The 17338-nt window shown below is 37.8% G+C and overlaps 1 protein-coding gene across 2 annotated transcripts in view; it reads right to left on the bottom strand.

The window, feature by feature from the left end:
- Positions 1-14730, bottom strand: part of LOC143367004 (SET domain-containing protein SmydA-8) — a 217464-nt gene extending 202734 nt beyond the window's left edge. Inside the window, exons 1-2 of one of the 2 annotated variants that reach the window (XM_076808589.1) lie at positions 14196-14730; positions 12411-12570 (exon numbers count right to left, since the gene is read on the bottom strand). In XM_076808589.1, coding sequence (XP_076664704.1) covers positions 12411-12551 — 141 coding nt within the window. In that variant the 5' untranslated portion in view covers positions 12552-12570; positions 14196-14730. The remainder of the gene's footprint in view (positions 1-12410; positions 12571-14195) is intronic. The other variant, XM_076808591.1, reaches the window with a different exon arrangement.
- Between the last annotated feature and the right edge of the window lie 2608 nt (positions 14731-17338).

The raw sequence follows: 17338 nt of genomic DNA, 5'->3' as shown, positions 1-17338 counted from the left end.
CAAGGGAAAAAATTATGGAGGATGTTTTCAATTGGTTTCTATTATCGTCAGATCCACTAATTAGTAATCTAAGAAAACTTCCCGATAAGAAATTACAAAGCTTATCACCAGAAGCGATAACCCTTCTTCTATGCCCTGGTGCACTGTAACAGAGACACGCTCTGACAAAGAAAAAAGCGATTCCGACTGGGAGTACTAGTTTTCGGGGCATATAATTTCATAGGTTTAAGTGTATAAATGTAAATAATAAAAAATCTTTATCGTTCGTAATTTTTGTAAGTGCTGTTTTTCGGATAATTTATTTTCTCATACAATATCAGAACTTAAAAGTGCCGAATTTTATATATTAAAAATAAGGTTTCAGGTTTTGACCACGAAAATGGATATAGTTCTTTAATTGACATTTGCATTAATTTTGTCAAATTCAAAATTTTCATTTTTGTGGTTTTGGCCATAAAATCACAAAATTTCCCCACTGTGCGACGTATGCGATAGCAGTAACCCGAACCTGGCGAATTTGGGGCAATTACCACACGCCCTCCGCCAAATTTAGCACAGAATTCCCCAACGGAAAATTCGGAACTGCATTAACATGCGCAACCGATTGAGGGAAGGTATTGTGCGGAGAGGTTCAACACCCATTACACAGTCCAAGAAAATGAAACTCTTTTTCTGTTCCGCAATATCCACTGAGTGATTCTTGTAGAGTTTTTTGCCCTGAACACAAATCCGCAAGCAGAATTGCTCTATCGCCATCAGTTTTTTTTTGGAAAAAACATGAGTTTTTGTAAAAACACACGATTTTTGGAAAAAGTGAGGTATTACGTGAAAACTAAGAACGCTAGAAAGTTCAACTTCGTCTAAAAAAATAGAGGAGAGTTGCCTGAATATATCAGTGTATATAGTTATTAAATTTGAATGTTTTGAATGATTGTAAATGACCATCAAAGTTTGAAAAAGTTTCGATGTGCATGGTTTCCACGCATTATTCTTGCATTTTTACGAAAAATTGTCCACCTAGCCCGGAAACGCTATCCAACATCGGATTCTGTAGACATTTCTGAAGAAGAAACCATCCAGGAAAAGTGTCGGGATAGTTTTTAACTCGAACTGGTAGAGAAAATATCCATCGGCAAAAACTTTCGAAGTTTTTTATGGGGATACAACTTAACGTAGAACTTACTTATATAGAAATACAGTGGCCCTTTGCTATAGCAAGTGTAGAGACTACAGAATGTGTCCGAAGGAGGTGAGAGCGTATGGCAGAAAGTCTTGTCGCAGGAAATTTAAATGCTAATGGTAATTCAGCGAAAATGAACGAAAAGATCCAATATTTTTAACACACAATTTATTGGTGTTGGAATAAAATTAATTTTCTATGTTTATTGATGAAATAAAATAATGTTAATGGGAAAGTAATAAAATTAATGACTAGCGTGGCAACTACTGCGGATTTTAAAGTATTACGAATGTCTTTCACAAAAGATTGAAAAGAATCAAGGGAGTGTTTTCAGCGTACTTTCTTCACTAGTGTGACTTGCTCTACATTGCAAGCAATCGACTATAATTTTCTTAATTCTTAATGCTATATCTTTTGACAAATTTTGTCGATTTACCTTATTTGACCAATTTCCAGAAACTTGTGCGAAACAAGATGCTCTGTCTATCTATCTATCTAACCTTTTCCGGACAACCTCCAAGCCGGTGCATCCCCTTCATTTTTATCCAAGCCTGTGCGCCCCTTCATTTCTATAAGCTTTACATAGAAACACTAAATTAAAAATAATTTGCTGGTATAAAAATATCTGGCAATTTAAATGCAATTTGTTACAATATATTATTTTGTACAAGCGTGGTACAAATTTCCAGAAACTTGTGCGAAACAAGATGCTTCTCCGATGAACCTTCTCCGTACAACTTCGAAGTCTGTGCGTCTCCTTCATTTCTACCAGCTCCACCTAAAAAGTTTATTATCAAATTTTAGCGCCATACCTTGTTAATTGAGACAATAATTCAGTGTTCTATATGGTGTAAAAATTCGTGACATTTCAAAAATTTGGACAACTTACCTTACTTGACACTGGGCAGGTTATGCTTGATTAACACTAAGGTCGTGTTCAGATATATTGGGCGGTGAGTTCAGTTTGCGAGCAGCGCGCAAGGAGAAATCTGCCACCACCACCTGACGATCGTGGATTGGCAGTTGAAGTTGCTGGGCCCCCGAAGGGTATTGTGGGGTAATGGGAACGCTGCGCGGCTCCGCCTGAACGAAGCCATGTGGCTGTTGTATATTCTTAGCGTAGTAGTTGTGTGCGTTACGAAGCTATGCGTAAACCAATATGAGTTATCGAAAAAGAATCAATGTTCTGACCAATAAAGCTCCTGAATTTTTTCGGACCTAACACACACCTATTCTGATGTACGTATTTCTGCGCTAAGAACTCGGTTTGGCCTACACGTCAGGAGCTTGGCGCTATCCCCACCACTTCTGACTCGCTCTTATTCTGCGAAGGCGAGAGCGAGGTGGAACGAGAGCAAGACAGAAACGAGAAAGGCGATGCTTCGCTGCGTGCATACGTACATCACGGGCACCGAATCCCCACCGCGCGACAAGCAGGCAAGCGGTATGATGGAAGAATACCCCTCACGAAACTCACCGGCCAATATATCTGAACACGACCGTAGCTAGGTTACCTTTACCTTGACAGATGTGCTCTCTATCTAGCTGTCACGTGACAACAATTTGTTACGCGATTGGCCGAAACCTTCATCGAATGAACGACGTGCCGAGAGACATTTCCTCACCCTTTCATGTTCCCCTCTTGCCTACACTTGATGACGACGATGCTTAATTTTAAGAACATAAAATTCGCCAAATTGTAATTTTGCATTGAAATATCTCAGCTCATAAGGCACGTAGGAACAAAACGAAGACACTTTTCTACCCAGGCTATCCATTACGACCATTCAAAATCTAATCGGATCAACCATTATTGAAATTCGGTAATCGAAGGGTTCTTGATAGCGGGTCGTGGCGTAATATAGACACTCTGTGTCTCTTGATTGCTGTGATTGCTCTAGGCATCCTTCAAGGAGGAATCGTTGGAATATCCTACAAAGGACCTGGAGAACTCTCCATCAACTACCAACCTGGACTACAAGTGGACCCAATGGCGGGAAGGCAAAAGCAACGTAAGTCTACTTACAGACACATACGACGACCTTCTTCAACAAGAATTCGTAACTGCTCTCGATAACATATCTCGTCATCAGTCTCCTACTCGACCAATCTTGGGCGATTTAAATCTAACTGTCAATACGACAGCCGAAAAATTAGTAACAGTAAAAGGACGATTTTTGCTTCAAAGTTGAAAACCTTGGCCAAAATATCACACAACAATCACTAAACAGTAATTTTATATATAAATGTAGTCGCTTTCGATTGGTATAAATATAACCCGTGTAAATGTCACGTCCTGCGACGTGGAGTCCACTCTTAATTAACCCTTTAAATCATATTATATTTACTACTTCATACTCTGAGGTATTATAATAATAATTTTATAATAATAATAATTTATTTATGGGGCAAGCCCATTAAGTACAAGAAAACTATAAAGAAAAATATAATTACTGAAAAAAAACGCTAATAATGAACATAGATTGCCAGGTAGGTATGTGGGGAATAAGAAATGCCTTCCGCAACAAGGGCTCCCCGAATACTAATCTTGAAGCTAGAAAGTGGACCGGCAAAGAAATCAATGCCCTCATAGAGCTGATTAGCGATGCCGGAGATTCGGTGAAAGGGGTCGGCGTGACCAACCCAGGAGGAGTAGTCAGGTGACCTAAAGAGGTGTTTGCCTAGTACAGCGAGTAGGAACGTTAATGTTGATCCACTATCCCGTTCCGGATCCTATACAAAAAAGATAGGTTTGTGACCCTCCTCCTGTGTTCCAGAGTCCGGACCCCAAATCTGCTGATGATCGGACCGTAGTCGAGGTCGAACCGAGCCAGAGGCCGGCACGCTTAGTACGTAAGATGGCGTAGGAATCGATACTGAACCCTTTCGAGTTGTAGACTATACTTATTCCATCGCGGCGTCCAGATGACTGACGCGTACTCGAGATGCGGCAGCACCAAGCTGTTACACAAGTAGCGCAGCGTACTTGGACTCACAAAATCTGTACTATTCCTAATTATAATCACCTCGTATAAAAACATTATACAAAGCATTATGCAACGTATCGCCGATAAGGCACTATTTCCGTAAACTACGATAAAAAAAGATCAAGACGAGAATACACGGACGGCAACAGCGAGCAGGACAACCATCATCATGGAGGTAGCGGCCAGCCAGCTGTACACCAGCTAATCGACCGCAGGGATACCAAGAAACTTCCAGTGAACAGCAGCTGATGGGTCAGAGGCCCCATCCACCAGCGGAGTTGACACCTTCGCAGAGCTGCGCCCCTGAAAAGAGCCAGAAGATTACCCTCCCGTTATTTCCCGCTAATCGATCGCCGATACCAATAGAATATACTTAACTTCAACCCTTAGTAAGTAAACTGTACGAAGTCAATCGTACAGAGCGTATTGTTAGCAATAGCGTAGAAGCATAAAATATGAATTAATATAAGAATCTTGCTATCGTCGCCGCTGGGAATCGAATAAAATAATGCGGATTAGTCGCGAAGAAGGACACCTAAAGGGTGTGTAACAGAGAAACTTCTAAACTAGTGAACAAAACGCTCTGTTGGTTGAAATATGTAACATGAATATTTATTCAGCCGTAGCTTACACAGCTTAAATGTCTCGTGAACGGAAAAAACAGAACGGACTCACTTGAAATCAGCGTAGTGAAATAGAAATAAAACAAACAAAAGACGGTACGGACGCCGTGGTCGTCCAGCGGATACTTGGGCGTGCTATACGAATTCACCCGCGTGACAATCTCGTATCACACTCAGATAGCGCGATGGAAAGATTCTCCCTAGAAGATCCCTGGCAGAGGCTGTGGGTGAGGTCTCCCACTTTTGATTTGTCATGTGGCAAGTCCTAGAGAAGGAATGACCGGCTGCCCTATAAAAAGGGACGGACCACCCGCGGAGCGCATTAATTATTGTACTTCTATTTTGAATAATTACCCATTATCATTCTTCATACCTTATTATACCATTATAAAAGACTTAGAAAAGTGCCAGTGTAAACCACGAAGAGAAAATAAAGATGATTTTTAATGTTATATCAGTGAGTGAAGTGTTTCCATCCCAATTCCCCATCCTCCAACTTGAGCGTTCGTCTCCTTGGAAAGTAAAATCGCTTATGACAAAATGTGCATTGACATTTCACGGGTTGCGCTGATTAATGGTATCACCTATGAGCAGATCGTTGCCCACGGTATTACCAGAGATTAAGCGTAAAGCGCAATCGACACGATTTATTTAAATTTTAATGAACTTTCAAATCGATGATTGCGAATGTGGAAAAATCACGCTTGCCTCCGCCGATGGTGCCGCTGAAGAGCAGAACGTTGTCCTCGGTAGCACCTGCTGCGGAAGGTGGAGAGTGATTTAGGTATACAGGGTGTCCCACTAAGGAGTGGACAGCGCGATATCTCTTAAAGTATTGTCGATAAAAATATAAAAAAAATAGGGAATTGCATGGTTCGAGGGGGCCCATTTATTAGCGCGAACGAATTTTGTTTCCGATTATTATTTTAAAAGATACGATGATCAAGTTCGGTTTTTCAAATGGAACTATTTTTTTTGAAGACCTGAGTTGATAGTGCGTTCCAAGACAAATTCAATAAGCTTTAATGTATACACTGTATTTCCACTGGTTTTTAAGATATTGCGCTTGCAAATTTACTGATTTTCACTGCAAGAAACCCCTCTGGAATGGCAAAAACCGGGGGCGGTCTTACTGGCGCTACGGGTGGCACTGCCTGTTGAAATGGATACTTACCTGCCAAAGGTCTACGCCAGAAATGGCAGGCCCAAAGGCTGGACAATTCTTTTCCGTCAGAAATGCTACTTAGGTAGGTACATCTGCGGTATCGAGAAGCGCATCGTTACTTTTATTTCGCACTTGCTTCTACGCTCGGATGGCCGGTTCTTTTGGGAGGGATGCAAGTTGGATTGGTTCTGATACAATCTGCTCCCTATGGTTGAAATTTAGTCTAGCAACTTTCACTCCTCCTAACCTAACCAATCCAACTTGCATCCCTCCCAAAAAAAACCGAGTGTAAACGCAACTGCGAAATAAAAGTAACGGTGCGCTTCTCGATACCGCAGATGTACCTACCTAAGTAGCATTTCTGACGGAAAAGAATTGTCCAGCCTTTGGGCCTGCCATTTCTGGCGTAGACCTTTGGCAGGTAAGTATCCATTTCAACAGGCAGTGCCACCCGTGGCGTCAGTAAGACCGCCCCCGGTTTTTGCCATTTCAGAGGGGTTTCTTGCAGTGAAAATCAGTAAATTTGCAAGCGCAATATCTTAAAAACCAGTGGAAATAAAGTGTATACATTAAAGCTTATTGAATTTGTCTTGGAACGCACTATCAACTCAGGTCTTCAAAAAAAATAGTTCCATTTGAAAAACCGAACTTGATCATCGTATCTTTTAAAATAATAATCGGAAACAAAATTCGTTCGCGCTAATAAATGGGCCCCCTCGAACCATGCAATTCCCTATTTTTTTATATTTTTGTCGACAATACTTTAAGAGATATCGCGCTGTCCACTCCTTAGTGGGACACCCTGTAGATCGACTAACTTTTATTATTGTAAATTCCAAAGAAACGAATTCCGAGAAATCATCGTGCGGGAGGACGTGTCCAATTATGCAAATTGAAGTGGTTGTTTCAGGAAACATCAGCAAACAGTGCTTTTGGGAATCGTCGAGATTCCAATAGTCAGAGCGGACACAGAACCCTCGTATTTGACATCGGCTTGGTTCCTGGGGAGTGGACGGTACCAAAGCCCGACCAGGCGCTGGAAGTTAACGAGATACCGGATAGTCCCATCGAGAGGAAACTGACCCCTGTGGACTTGCCCTCACAGCGAGAAAACTAAGGTAATCACGTGTAGTATTCTTAGTCGGGCCCGATCGCCCGACGGAGGTACTAATTGGTACGGCACTGGGCGTGAGAATACGCGAGAAGCGCGGCGTCACTCGCGACGTTTTTCGCGAGGAGCAGATACGGTGCGTGGTAGCGAGCGCGAGGAGGCAGTCCTCACGCCGCGCCCCTTTCGTTTTTATAGTACTCATACGTTCACTATTTTACACTGTATTAACCTAAACCTGACATTCTAATAAACTATCTACTATTTTATTACCACAAATTCAGAAGTGGGATCCTGACCCCTTAGGCGTGCCTCTCGGATTATGGCCGAGGGCGGCGCATATGTCAGGTATGGCCGAACTGTGTAGTAGGCAACCGGCGTTTAGGCAACGGCCTATGGTGTGCGATGAGGCCCATAGGTGGCGTCTATTTATGAGGAGTTCGGAAGACAGGGACCAGGGAGAGTCGGCGTAGCCGTGGTGGCAAACGCGACTGATCAGCACGCGGACGGCTCGGGTTCGATTCTCGGCGCCGTGGCTCTCTTTTTCCGACTCCTATACACGGAAATAAAAATGCGTTCTAATCTACCCTCGATCGCTCTCAACTATCCCACAGCGTAAAATCCCAGGATTTGCTCGAAAGCGGACAAAAATATATACTCCATAAAATCGCGCCCCCAAATTGGAAGTAGGGATGTAACACTGACCAACGTTGATGAAAGCACGACCATTTCATCGTTTGTAATCATTCTTCTCAGACTTATCAGCCTTCTGGTTGCTGCCTCCATTAAAATTTCCTGATGGACAATCTTTAGCGAAATGGCCCTTCTGATTGCAACTGTTGCAAACATAGTTGTTTTTGCAATAAGCCAGATATTTGGCACACAGCTTATTCATGCAAAACTTCTTTACATGTCCTTTTATAGTACATTTAAAACGTTCGACAGATGAATTACTAGGAAGATCATTAGATAGATAACAGGTCGGGGTAACAGACCGGAGTGCGGTAACAAATGTGGACCCGGTTTAACTCTGCAGTCTATACAACCGAATCGTTGCGAAATCTTTAACAACCATTCTTAACCAAACGGTACGTTTGCGACATATAGTTTCTTTTAAACGCACAGAATACGTCGATGTAATAAAAAAATTTAACATTTATTTTCAGTATTATAAACAATTTTGTGGACAGTTGTTTTTGATAAATTTCCATCGATGCAAAGGCGTAGATTCACCCCTGAAAGCGTCGACAAATAATTTTTTACACCCGATACATACGAAACAATAATGTGAAAAGTATCTTGGTATTCGAATAAAAATGCGAGTTCGTATGTTCTCATTCTGTTATAAATGAAACCTTAGTCATAAATGAAAATTATTGTGAGAATTGTCTTAAGGGGACTAGGCAGTCGTTTTCTGCGAAAAAACACTTTCTTTGTAATGCATTTGTAAAAAAAAAATTAAAGCAAATCCAGATGTATCCTTTTACCCAATGTTTATTATTATCATAGAGATTGAAAAAAAGTTGGTGTGAAATATGCTGACAGGTAAACATTTCAACGTTTCCCTGTGGTTTTGCCTTAATATCGGTCTTAAAATGTGACGTAATCCGATTTCAAAGGTGTGATTCTTGTTTGTTGGATTCATAGTTTCCAGTGGAACCTATACAAACAAACATTAAATCAAAATTATGCGATTGGTGGCTGAAAAACGGCAAGTTTTCTGAGAAAAATTCGTTCCTGTTTGTACGCTACTAAAAACCAGTGCCTTTTTAATTTTTTTATCAAAATCTTGAATTTTTATAGACTATATCAGAGGTTCCACATGGAATGGCACATGTTTTACACATCCTATAATTTTTTCAAGTCGATCTGAACCTCCGTTCATTCGCAACTACGGGCAAACCAAAGAGAAAAAAAGATTCGAGGAAAACGCGTTTCAAGTTTCTGGGCAAAGGAGATGTTATAAGTTACCGCTTGACCTTTTTAGCTGCCAAATCAACAATTTTGCGAATTTTGATATAAACCAAACGGCATTTTATTCAGAAAAGATAGTACTTTCGGAAAATGCAATAAAAATCGACATTCCGACTGCCTATTCCCCTTAAGGGTTCTGCCTACTGTGACAGATAAAAGTAAAAGGCTTTTTTCGGACACAAATTGTGAGAAAAGTAAAAATTCAAGCAATTTGCGGTTTTGCACTTTATTTGAGCATATCATAAGGTAACAAAATCCATTGCAAACACATTAAAAAGTTTAATAGATTAACTGTGAGACGACTACGCGTTAGTGATTTTTGCGAACAGCCGATCGGTGTACACGATTGTGCCTTGTACGAGTATGTGAAAAAAAGCAAATATTTTTCATTAATTATAATGCATTCCCTAGGTGATGACCTTTCTTTTTTGTTAATTTATCAGAAATGAACTAAATGGCAGGTGTTTGAACATTTTTTGCGACTGTCTGCAGAATTTTTTTTACTAAATTTGTTTAGAATTTACAATAAAAAACCGATATTGCAAAAAGCGCAGGTCAACACCCAATAACTATTATGAACATTCAGTGTGTAAATTTTTTTTGCAATCGGACCATTAGAACCCGAGAAATCGTGTACATCGTTTGGCTGTTCGCGAAAAGCTATAATTGACGCGCAGTCGTCCTACGGTTAATATATTCAACTTTTTAATGTTTGTGCAATGGATTTTATTACTTTACAAACTGCAAATTGATTGAATTGTTACTTTTCTCAAAATCTGTGCCCGAAAAAAAGCATTTTATTTTTATCTGTCACAGTAGGCAAACCCCTTAATAAGTGGTATTTCAAAAATATGATTCTATTAGAAAAGACAAAGTTCTGACGACGCAATGAAATCAGCATAGTTTATTAAATAATTTCTCTGATTTCTATAAGTTTTTATCGGCGTATGTATATGCTATTATGTCACTCAATATACATGCCTAGTTTATTCATTTGTTTCATAAACACAATTTCAAAAATAAAAGGAATATGAAAATTCTTGAAAAGTTTTTAAAACAGTTTTGTAAACTTTATTGAATCAAATCTTTTATTACTGAAATGCTTGGTTATTTAAATTCGAATACTAGATATCAAACTAATCGTGTATTTGATTTTCTTTAAGTAATATTTAATTTCTTGTATAGTTTTATAAATGAAATTTATAAAATAAACAAATCCACAATCCCCAACGATTATTAAAAATTTACAGAACATATTATAATGGTAATAAAGGATTGTAAGATATTAGCAAAATACCCCCCTCCCCCCCCCCCGCTTCGCTTCAGGCCTAAGAGATATTAAGGACTTCATGAAAACACATTTGACCCCTTTTCACCACCCCCTTAGGAGTTGATTAGGCCAAAATGCTGAATCTGATTTTTAGGCATTTGTGTGGGTAACCTTTGTAAGTAAAAACCAAGTCGGTACCTAATCAGGCCTAAGAAATAATGAGGAGTGCGGGAAAACATATTTCACCCCTTTTAACCCCCTTCGTGTTGGAATTTCAAAGAAATCCCTTCATATCAAGCACCTATGTCGCAAAAGGAATATACCCTCCGAATTTCATGTTTCAAGGGTCAGTGGTTTGGGCTGGACGATGATGAATCAGTAACACAACGATTATATAAGTAAGTATAGATTATCCAGAGAACCACAAATGTAACCAAAAACCATTTTCCAAACAATATAAGGGATTTCAGCATCAATAATGATATTATAATACTATTTACAGTGAGTCAAAAAAGTATTTGTACACCTAGTTTTTTTGCAATAACTTTATACAAACAAGTGATACCCTAACAAAAACTACTTCCATTAATAGTGTACTATGTACAGAGGTAATGTACAAATTAACAACTTTTCATAATAGGTTACAAAAAAATAATACCATAAAAACAAGAACTTGGAAGTCAAAAAAGTATTTGTACACTTATAATTATGGTAGAAAGCTTATGATTATTTAAGTTATACATTATAATTAATATTGTATATGCATCCGTTTTGCTTGAATAATTGCTTGTAGTCTTCTTGGGATAGATTCTACCAGTTTCTGTGTTATTTCCCTAGATTGTCTTGGCCACTCTTCTAGAATCACTTTTATATAAATCAGTTTTATCAGATATTTTTCTTTTCCTTACTTCTATATCCAACAGGTGCCATAAATTTTCTATAGGATTAATATCGGGGGATTGTGGTGGTGTAATCAATTGTTTGGGAACATTGTATAACAACCATTCTCTCGTTTTTTCAGCGGTATGCTTTAGGTCGTTGTCTTGTTGGAAATAGTAAGTTCCACTTAGCCCCAATTTAACTGCACTTTCCTTTAAATTACCACGCAACACCTCGATATACTTTATAGCATTCATTGTTCCCTCGATAAATGCAATATTTCCAACACCACTGTACGCCATACAGCCTCATATCATGACGTGCCCACCGCCGTGCTTAAGAGTTGGTATAAGATTCTTTTGTTGAAGTTCAGTATTGGCTTTTCTCCAGACGAATTTCTTCCCATCTGAGCTAAAAATATTGAACTTACTTTGGTCTGAGAAGATAACACTTTTACAAAATTCGATTGGTTTATTTACGTAGGTTTTAGCGAACCCTAGCCGTTTGTCTCTGTTCGCATTATTGATAAATGGTTTCTTTCTCGCAGCTCCGCCATATATTTCAGCAGAATGCAAAACATTTCTAATAGTTTGGGGACACACATTCTTCCCTGATATTGACGCGACATCATTGCATAGTGTTTGAGAATTTACAAATGGATATTTTGTAGCTTCTTTAATAGTACTCCGACGCTCTCTAATTGTATCTTCGACCGACCTGACCCTGGCTTATTGTCTGTAGTTTGTATTCTTCGTTTTCGAAGAAAAATAACACAGTCTTGCACGGATACGGGTATTTCATTTTTCTTCGCTGTCATGGCTTCTGTATGAAGTTCGAAGACGCACTACCACCGTAAGCAGACCAAGACCACTATGTAAACAAACACTTATTTACGTTTTGATCGGTGTCACGACGATGCATGCTTATTTTCAGGACTAACCAGTAGAATCATAAGTGTACAAATACTTTTTGGACTTCCAAATTCTTGTTTCTATGGCATTATTTTCTTGAAACGTATCATGAAAAATTGTTAATTTGCACATTACCTCTGTACATAATACACTATTAATTGAAACAGGTTTTGTTAGTGTGTCACGTGTTTGTATAAAGTTATTGCAAAGAAACTACGTGTACAAATACTTTTTTGACTCACTGTATATATTAAATCCATCATTATCGATTTGATGGCAACTTGGAAGAAAAATGTTGTGCATATCTTTTAACCTTGAATGATTTACAAACATCTGCGTGCTTGATCCAGTCTGCCTTTTGATGTTGCTTGCTACAGTAATACTCATTCTCACAAGCACTACACTTATGAAATGCAACTTCTCCACAAATTGCACAAACAGTCTGGGGTTCCATTGAATGTTTTAGGATGGTCCTTAAAAGAAAAGCTTAAATTAATCAAAATTGATATGGTTTCATAACGAGAAACAACTACACGTCCATTATACAGACATTGATAATAAAAGTATAATAATTATTGCGAAACAATTGTATTTGATTAAATTAGTAGTTTACCAAAAATACATTAGAACTAACAACGTAACGTTATAACATTGATGTTTCAACAGCAACGACATAAAACTAATTATGTAAGCTTTTAATTCAAAATACATGTAACACATGAGAATAAGAGTTCAACTTTTGTAAAAACAATTTATAATTTTTAACATATAATTTGATTCAATTCATGGTATACAAACATTTTTATATTAAAAAGAAATATAGTAGGTATTTCTAGATATGCAAACTGAATATTCATTATTCAACCCATTCAATTTCTCAACAATGTTTTTTCTAAACCGAGAAATGTTGTGTTCTCAGTTATAAGAAAATGTTATGTTCGACTTTTATATTTATAAATGATATTATGTGGTAACAGTTCATACTGAATTTATCCAGGTAATATACAAAATCAAGTACTATATGAATATAGTTAATTTTAAAATTCTATTTTTCTTCAAGGACTATGTTGTAGCTGCTGTCCCTTGAGGGCCTCGGAAGCAAACAACTTCTGTCTCAAACGTTTCTTCTTATCTCAAAAACTTATTCAGATGGCTTGTCTTAGGTGACTCACCCTGTATAAGTGTATACTATGATTTTCATTGCAGCTTATATGAATCAAATAAATTGATGATCAAATTTAGAAATTTCATTTTACATTTGATTGCTGTCAAAGTGTATTATTTTTATGATAATGATATATGAATAAGGCATAGGTAAAAATAGTATGTATTTTATCAATTTCATGCAACAATTTCAATAGAACTTCGTAGACAAATACAAAATCGAAAAGTATTATGTTTATCTGCAGTTGTTTGTTTAGACAATTAAATAATCCATAAATATGCAATACTTAATAATAAAATTAAATATTCAAACTTATTCGACGAATATCTTTATCTTCAGATTTCTCTGAAACGACCCAATGGCTCGCGGTCACTATCAGTACTCGAAATTCGTTATTATACTGCCCTATTTCGAGTACATTCGACGTTATACATTTTTTTCTCGTTATATTCCATGTAAACTTATCCAGAAAATAGAATTTCGCAAACCTTTCTTTCGTACTTAATCCTTTTTCCATTGATTGATTTTTCATAATTTAGAAAGATAATGCAAATAGCTTTCATATTTTTTTTCTATACTCTTTTAGCACACATAGACATCAATATGCGTAAACTTTTATAAATTGTATTTGTCATTGAATTGTAATGTCAATAAAAAAACTACCCAGAAAACAAAAATACGCGTTTCATACATTTCGATTCTCTATCTATTTACACCTACAAAATTTCATTAAAGCCAACAACATTTCATGTGAGCTCTAAACGAGTGAGAAAAACGACAAAAAATACTTGATCTGAAAATCAAGTTCAAGCAGTTTTATCCAAATCGAAAGTTATTAATTTTACATATTTACATAATAATTTCACTGCAGTTTGATGGCATTAACTAATATGCGATACAACCAATGCACATTCAATAACTTGGAGCACATACCTAATACAATTATATTTCACAGGGTAATTGTTAACATAATTATATACTACACTAGCATGACTTAAGATAAATAAATTTTCAAAATACTTGAAATTCTTAATACTCGTTGATCACTACAATTTTACAACACATGAAATTATGAAAACCCTAACTATATAAATCATTGGTGATCCGTTGCCGCAGAAAGACAAGCGCTAACTAAATGTGCACTGGATTGCAAGGGGGAAATAGAATTCCTGAAAAGTATCTATTTATAGACAAGAGAGTCTACTTGCTAATACGCACCCATATAGTACACAGACATTTTGTAAACGTTTCAAAATCGCCTACGTAAGATATTCAGGACATATTAGGAATATCCATTAATATCCTAAATACCACAATGTTAAACAATACTACGTAATTAAAACGTCTTAACTAGATAATAATTTCGTCCAAAACACCTCTTGGAAAAAACATTCAGAAGACGTTATTAAGATGCTCATTACATCTCGTTTTTAATTGCATTTCAACAGACTCTTCAATAGATCTCGATTAGGTGCAATGTGTTCAAACTACAATAATTGTCTAACTCTAAACTAAACTAACGCCAATTTTAATAAAACTTATTTTATGTACGTGATATTACTTCACACTTTAGTAAACAGTTATTGTCAAGGTACTGGGTCACCGTGTCAGATGCTCTTATAAACCAAGCTTTTATTAGATATTTTTCTGTATGCTTCCTCTTTTCAGCAAGATTTTAAAAAGAATTTAGATTAAACGTTGTATTTTATTCAGTCATACGACTGTAACGTAAGAGCCGCAGCGAAAGCATAATCACTTTCGGGTCGCTGGTATTCGACCTCATGATTCATCTTTTTCGTTCATGTGCCTCCACTATCTCCACCCATGCCGACATTCTAAGTTGTGTTTCTCGACCCCTTTATTAATTATCAGTGTGGGGACCTCAGTCCTGGAATAATCGACAGTAGCAATGGCAGAATAAAGAAAAACAAATAATTTTAAAAAAACCTTCTACGGGTATGTTTTAAAATAATAATTAATTTAAAAAAAAACTAAAATGATAAAATCAAGTCCATACTGTAGGGAAGTTAGAGTCAGAATTGATCTTCAAACATGGTAATCCAAAAGTTACAATTTGAAAAGGGAGGTTTATTAGAAAAAAAAAGTATTTTGATTGCAGTCGGGTGCCAAACTTACAATATAGCACAGAATAGTGGACGCAATTCGTTGTATGTTAACCGCCAGCCTCGAACATGCAACCTACGACGAGCAATTACCGCACCATTTTTTAACAAATCTGGACCCGGCTTTATACAGAAATATTTGGACATTTCATTTGGCACCCGACTGCAATTAAAATACATATTTTTTCTAATAAACCTCCCTTTCCAATTGTAACTATTGGATTACCATGTTTGAAGATCAATTCTGACTCTAACTTCCCTACAGTATGGACTTGTTTTTTTATCATTTTAGTTTTTTTTTAATTAATTATTATTTTAAAACATACCCGCAGTCGGTTTTTTTTCTAATTAAATAATTTTTTATTTCCATCTTTTTGGTTTTCTTTCTGGCAGAAAGAGCATAAATTAGGTACTCGTTACTTTGGAACCTCTTCTCATGGCGCATCACGTGAATTGAGTGCGATAGGCGTTAATTTTTCGTATTATATGAGCAACGTTCATTTGAGCCCAAGGCAACTTCGTGTCGACTCCGACTTGCCGTCTGCTATGAAAGAGAGAAAATCTGACCCATAAAAATGTATAATTAATATAATCTTAAATGTTTATTTGTGCTATTAATTAATAACTACAAGATGATAAAATATTAGATACATTGCAAATTTTCATATTTTCAAGCCTACACAAATATAAAACTGATAATTACCGTAATAATTTCCTAGAAGCATTTTTAAGACGTCTTACAGAAAACTGCAGTGATATTACAGCCTCCTTAGTCTCCAGATCTCAGTCCCTGTGACGTTTTTTAATTCCCAAAGATAAAAATCATTTAATTATTCACCATTTTCAACCAGCTAAAAGTGTTAAAAAAAACAGTAGCCGATAAAGCGAACGCCTTGAGGGGGGAAACTCGTGTAACTCGACGAAATTGCGGCAATCTTTGTGCATTTTTTTTCAAAGAAATTGTTGAATAGATCTGCTTGAAGCATTTAGAATATTTAATTGAACATCTAATTGTAAGAGCAACTCGAAGGCTATCGCAAAACATAGGAACTGTAGCACCTAACCATAGACACATACAGGGTGTCCCAAAAATGTTGCAGGTTCTTGAGAGGAGTAATTCGTGGGGTCATTTGAAACAATTTTTTCTTAGAGGATATGTTCTCGAGATAGGCTTTGTTAGCGAGATATTAACAAAAAATCCCGACCGTTCGGAACGCGAGTCTGCCGGCCGCGCTGCCGCGATAGCGTGGCCACCTGCTGCGCTTGGATGGTGTCGTATACCTATGACCAACTGACTCCCGTTTCCAGTCGGGAGGAGTGGAAGGTCAGGCTGAGCAGAATAGAGGTGAAGCAGGACGAAAACGAGTGAGATGGGAGAACAAACAATGTGATGGTAAGGGGAATAGGAGTGGGGGGAAGGGAAGTGAAGGAGGAAGTGAGGAAGCTGTGGGCAAGGATGGGGACTGCTGGGAGGAGTGGAGTGGACGGTGATAAAGGAAGGGATGAAATAAGAAGGGCGGTGAGGAATTTAAAGGACGGGAAGGCGGGGGTTGGGGATGGGATACTTAATGAAGTATGGATGTACGGGGGGAGGAGGTGAAAAAGTGGTTGTGGGTGCTGTATAACAGGGTGTGGCGGGGGGAAAGGGAAGGAGTTGGAAGAAGTAAGGAGTTTGAGATATCTGGGGTATACTTTAATGGGGAATGGAGGGCAGGAGGAACATGTGGTGGAGAGGGTAAGAAATGGGGCTGCAGAATTGGAAAAAGAAGATTAGGAAAGGACTGGGGAAGAAAGTTGTGGTAATATGGTGTGGGCGGTAGTGAGTTATGGGGTGGATGTATGGGGTTGGAAAGGTGGAAAAAGGTGGAATGGCTGCATGAAAGGTATATGAAATGGGTGTTGGGGTTGACAGGAACACGCCACGGTATCTGGTTAGGGAAAAATTTGGAGAGA

This window comes from Andrena cerasifolii, chromosome 3 (assembly GCF_050908995.1).
Source record: "Andrena cerasifolii isolate SP2316 chromosome 3, iyAndCera1_principal, whole genome shotgun sequence".
Lineage (NCBI taxonomy): Eukaryota > Metazoa > Arthropoda > Insecta > Hymenoptera > Andrenidae > Andrena > Andrena cerasifolii.
The sequence above is the reverse complement of the archived record's forward strand: the minus strand, read 5'-3'. Positions and strand labels throughout refer to the sequence as shown.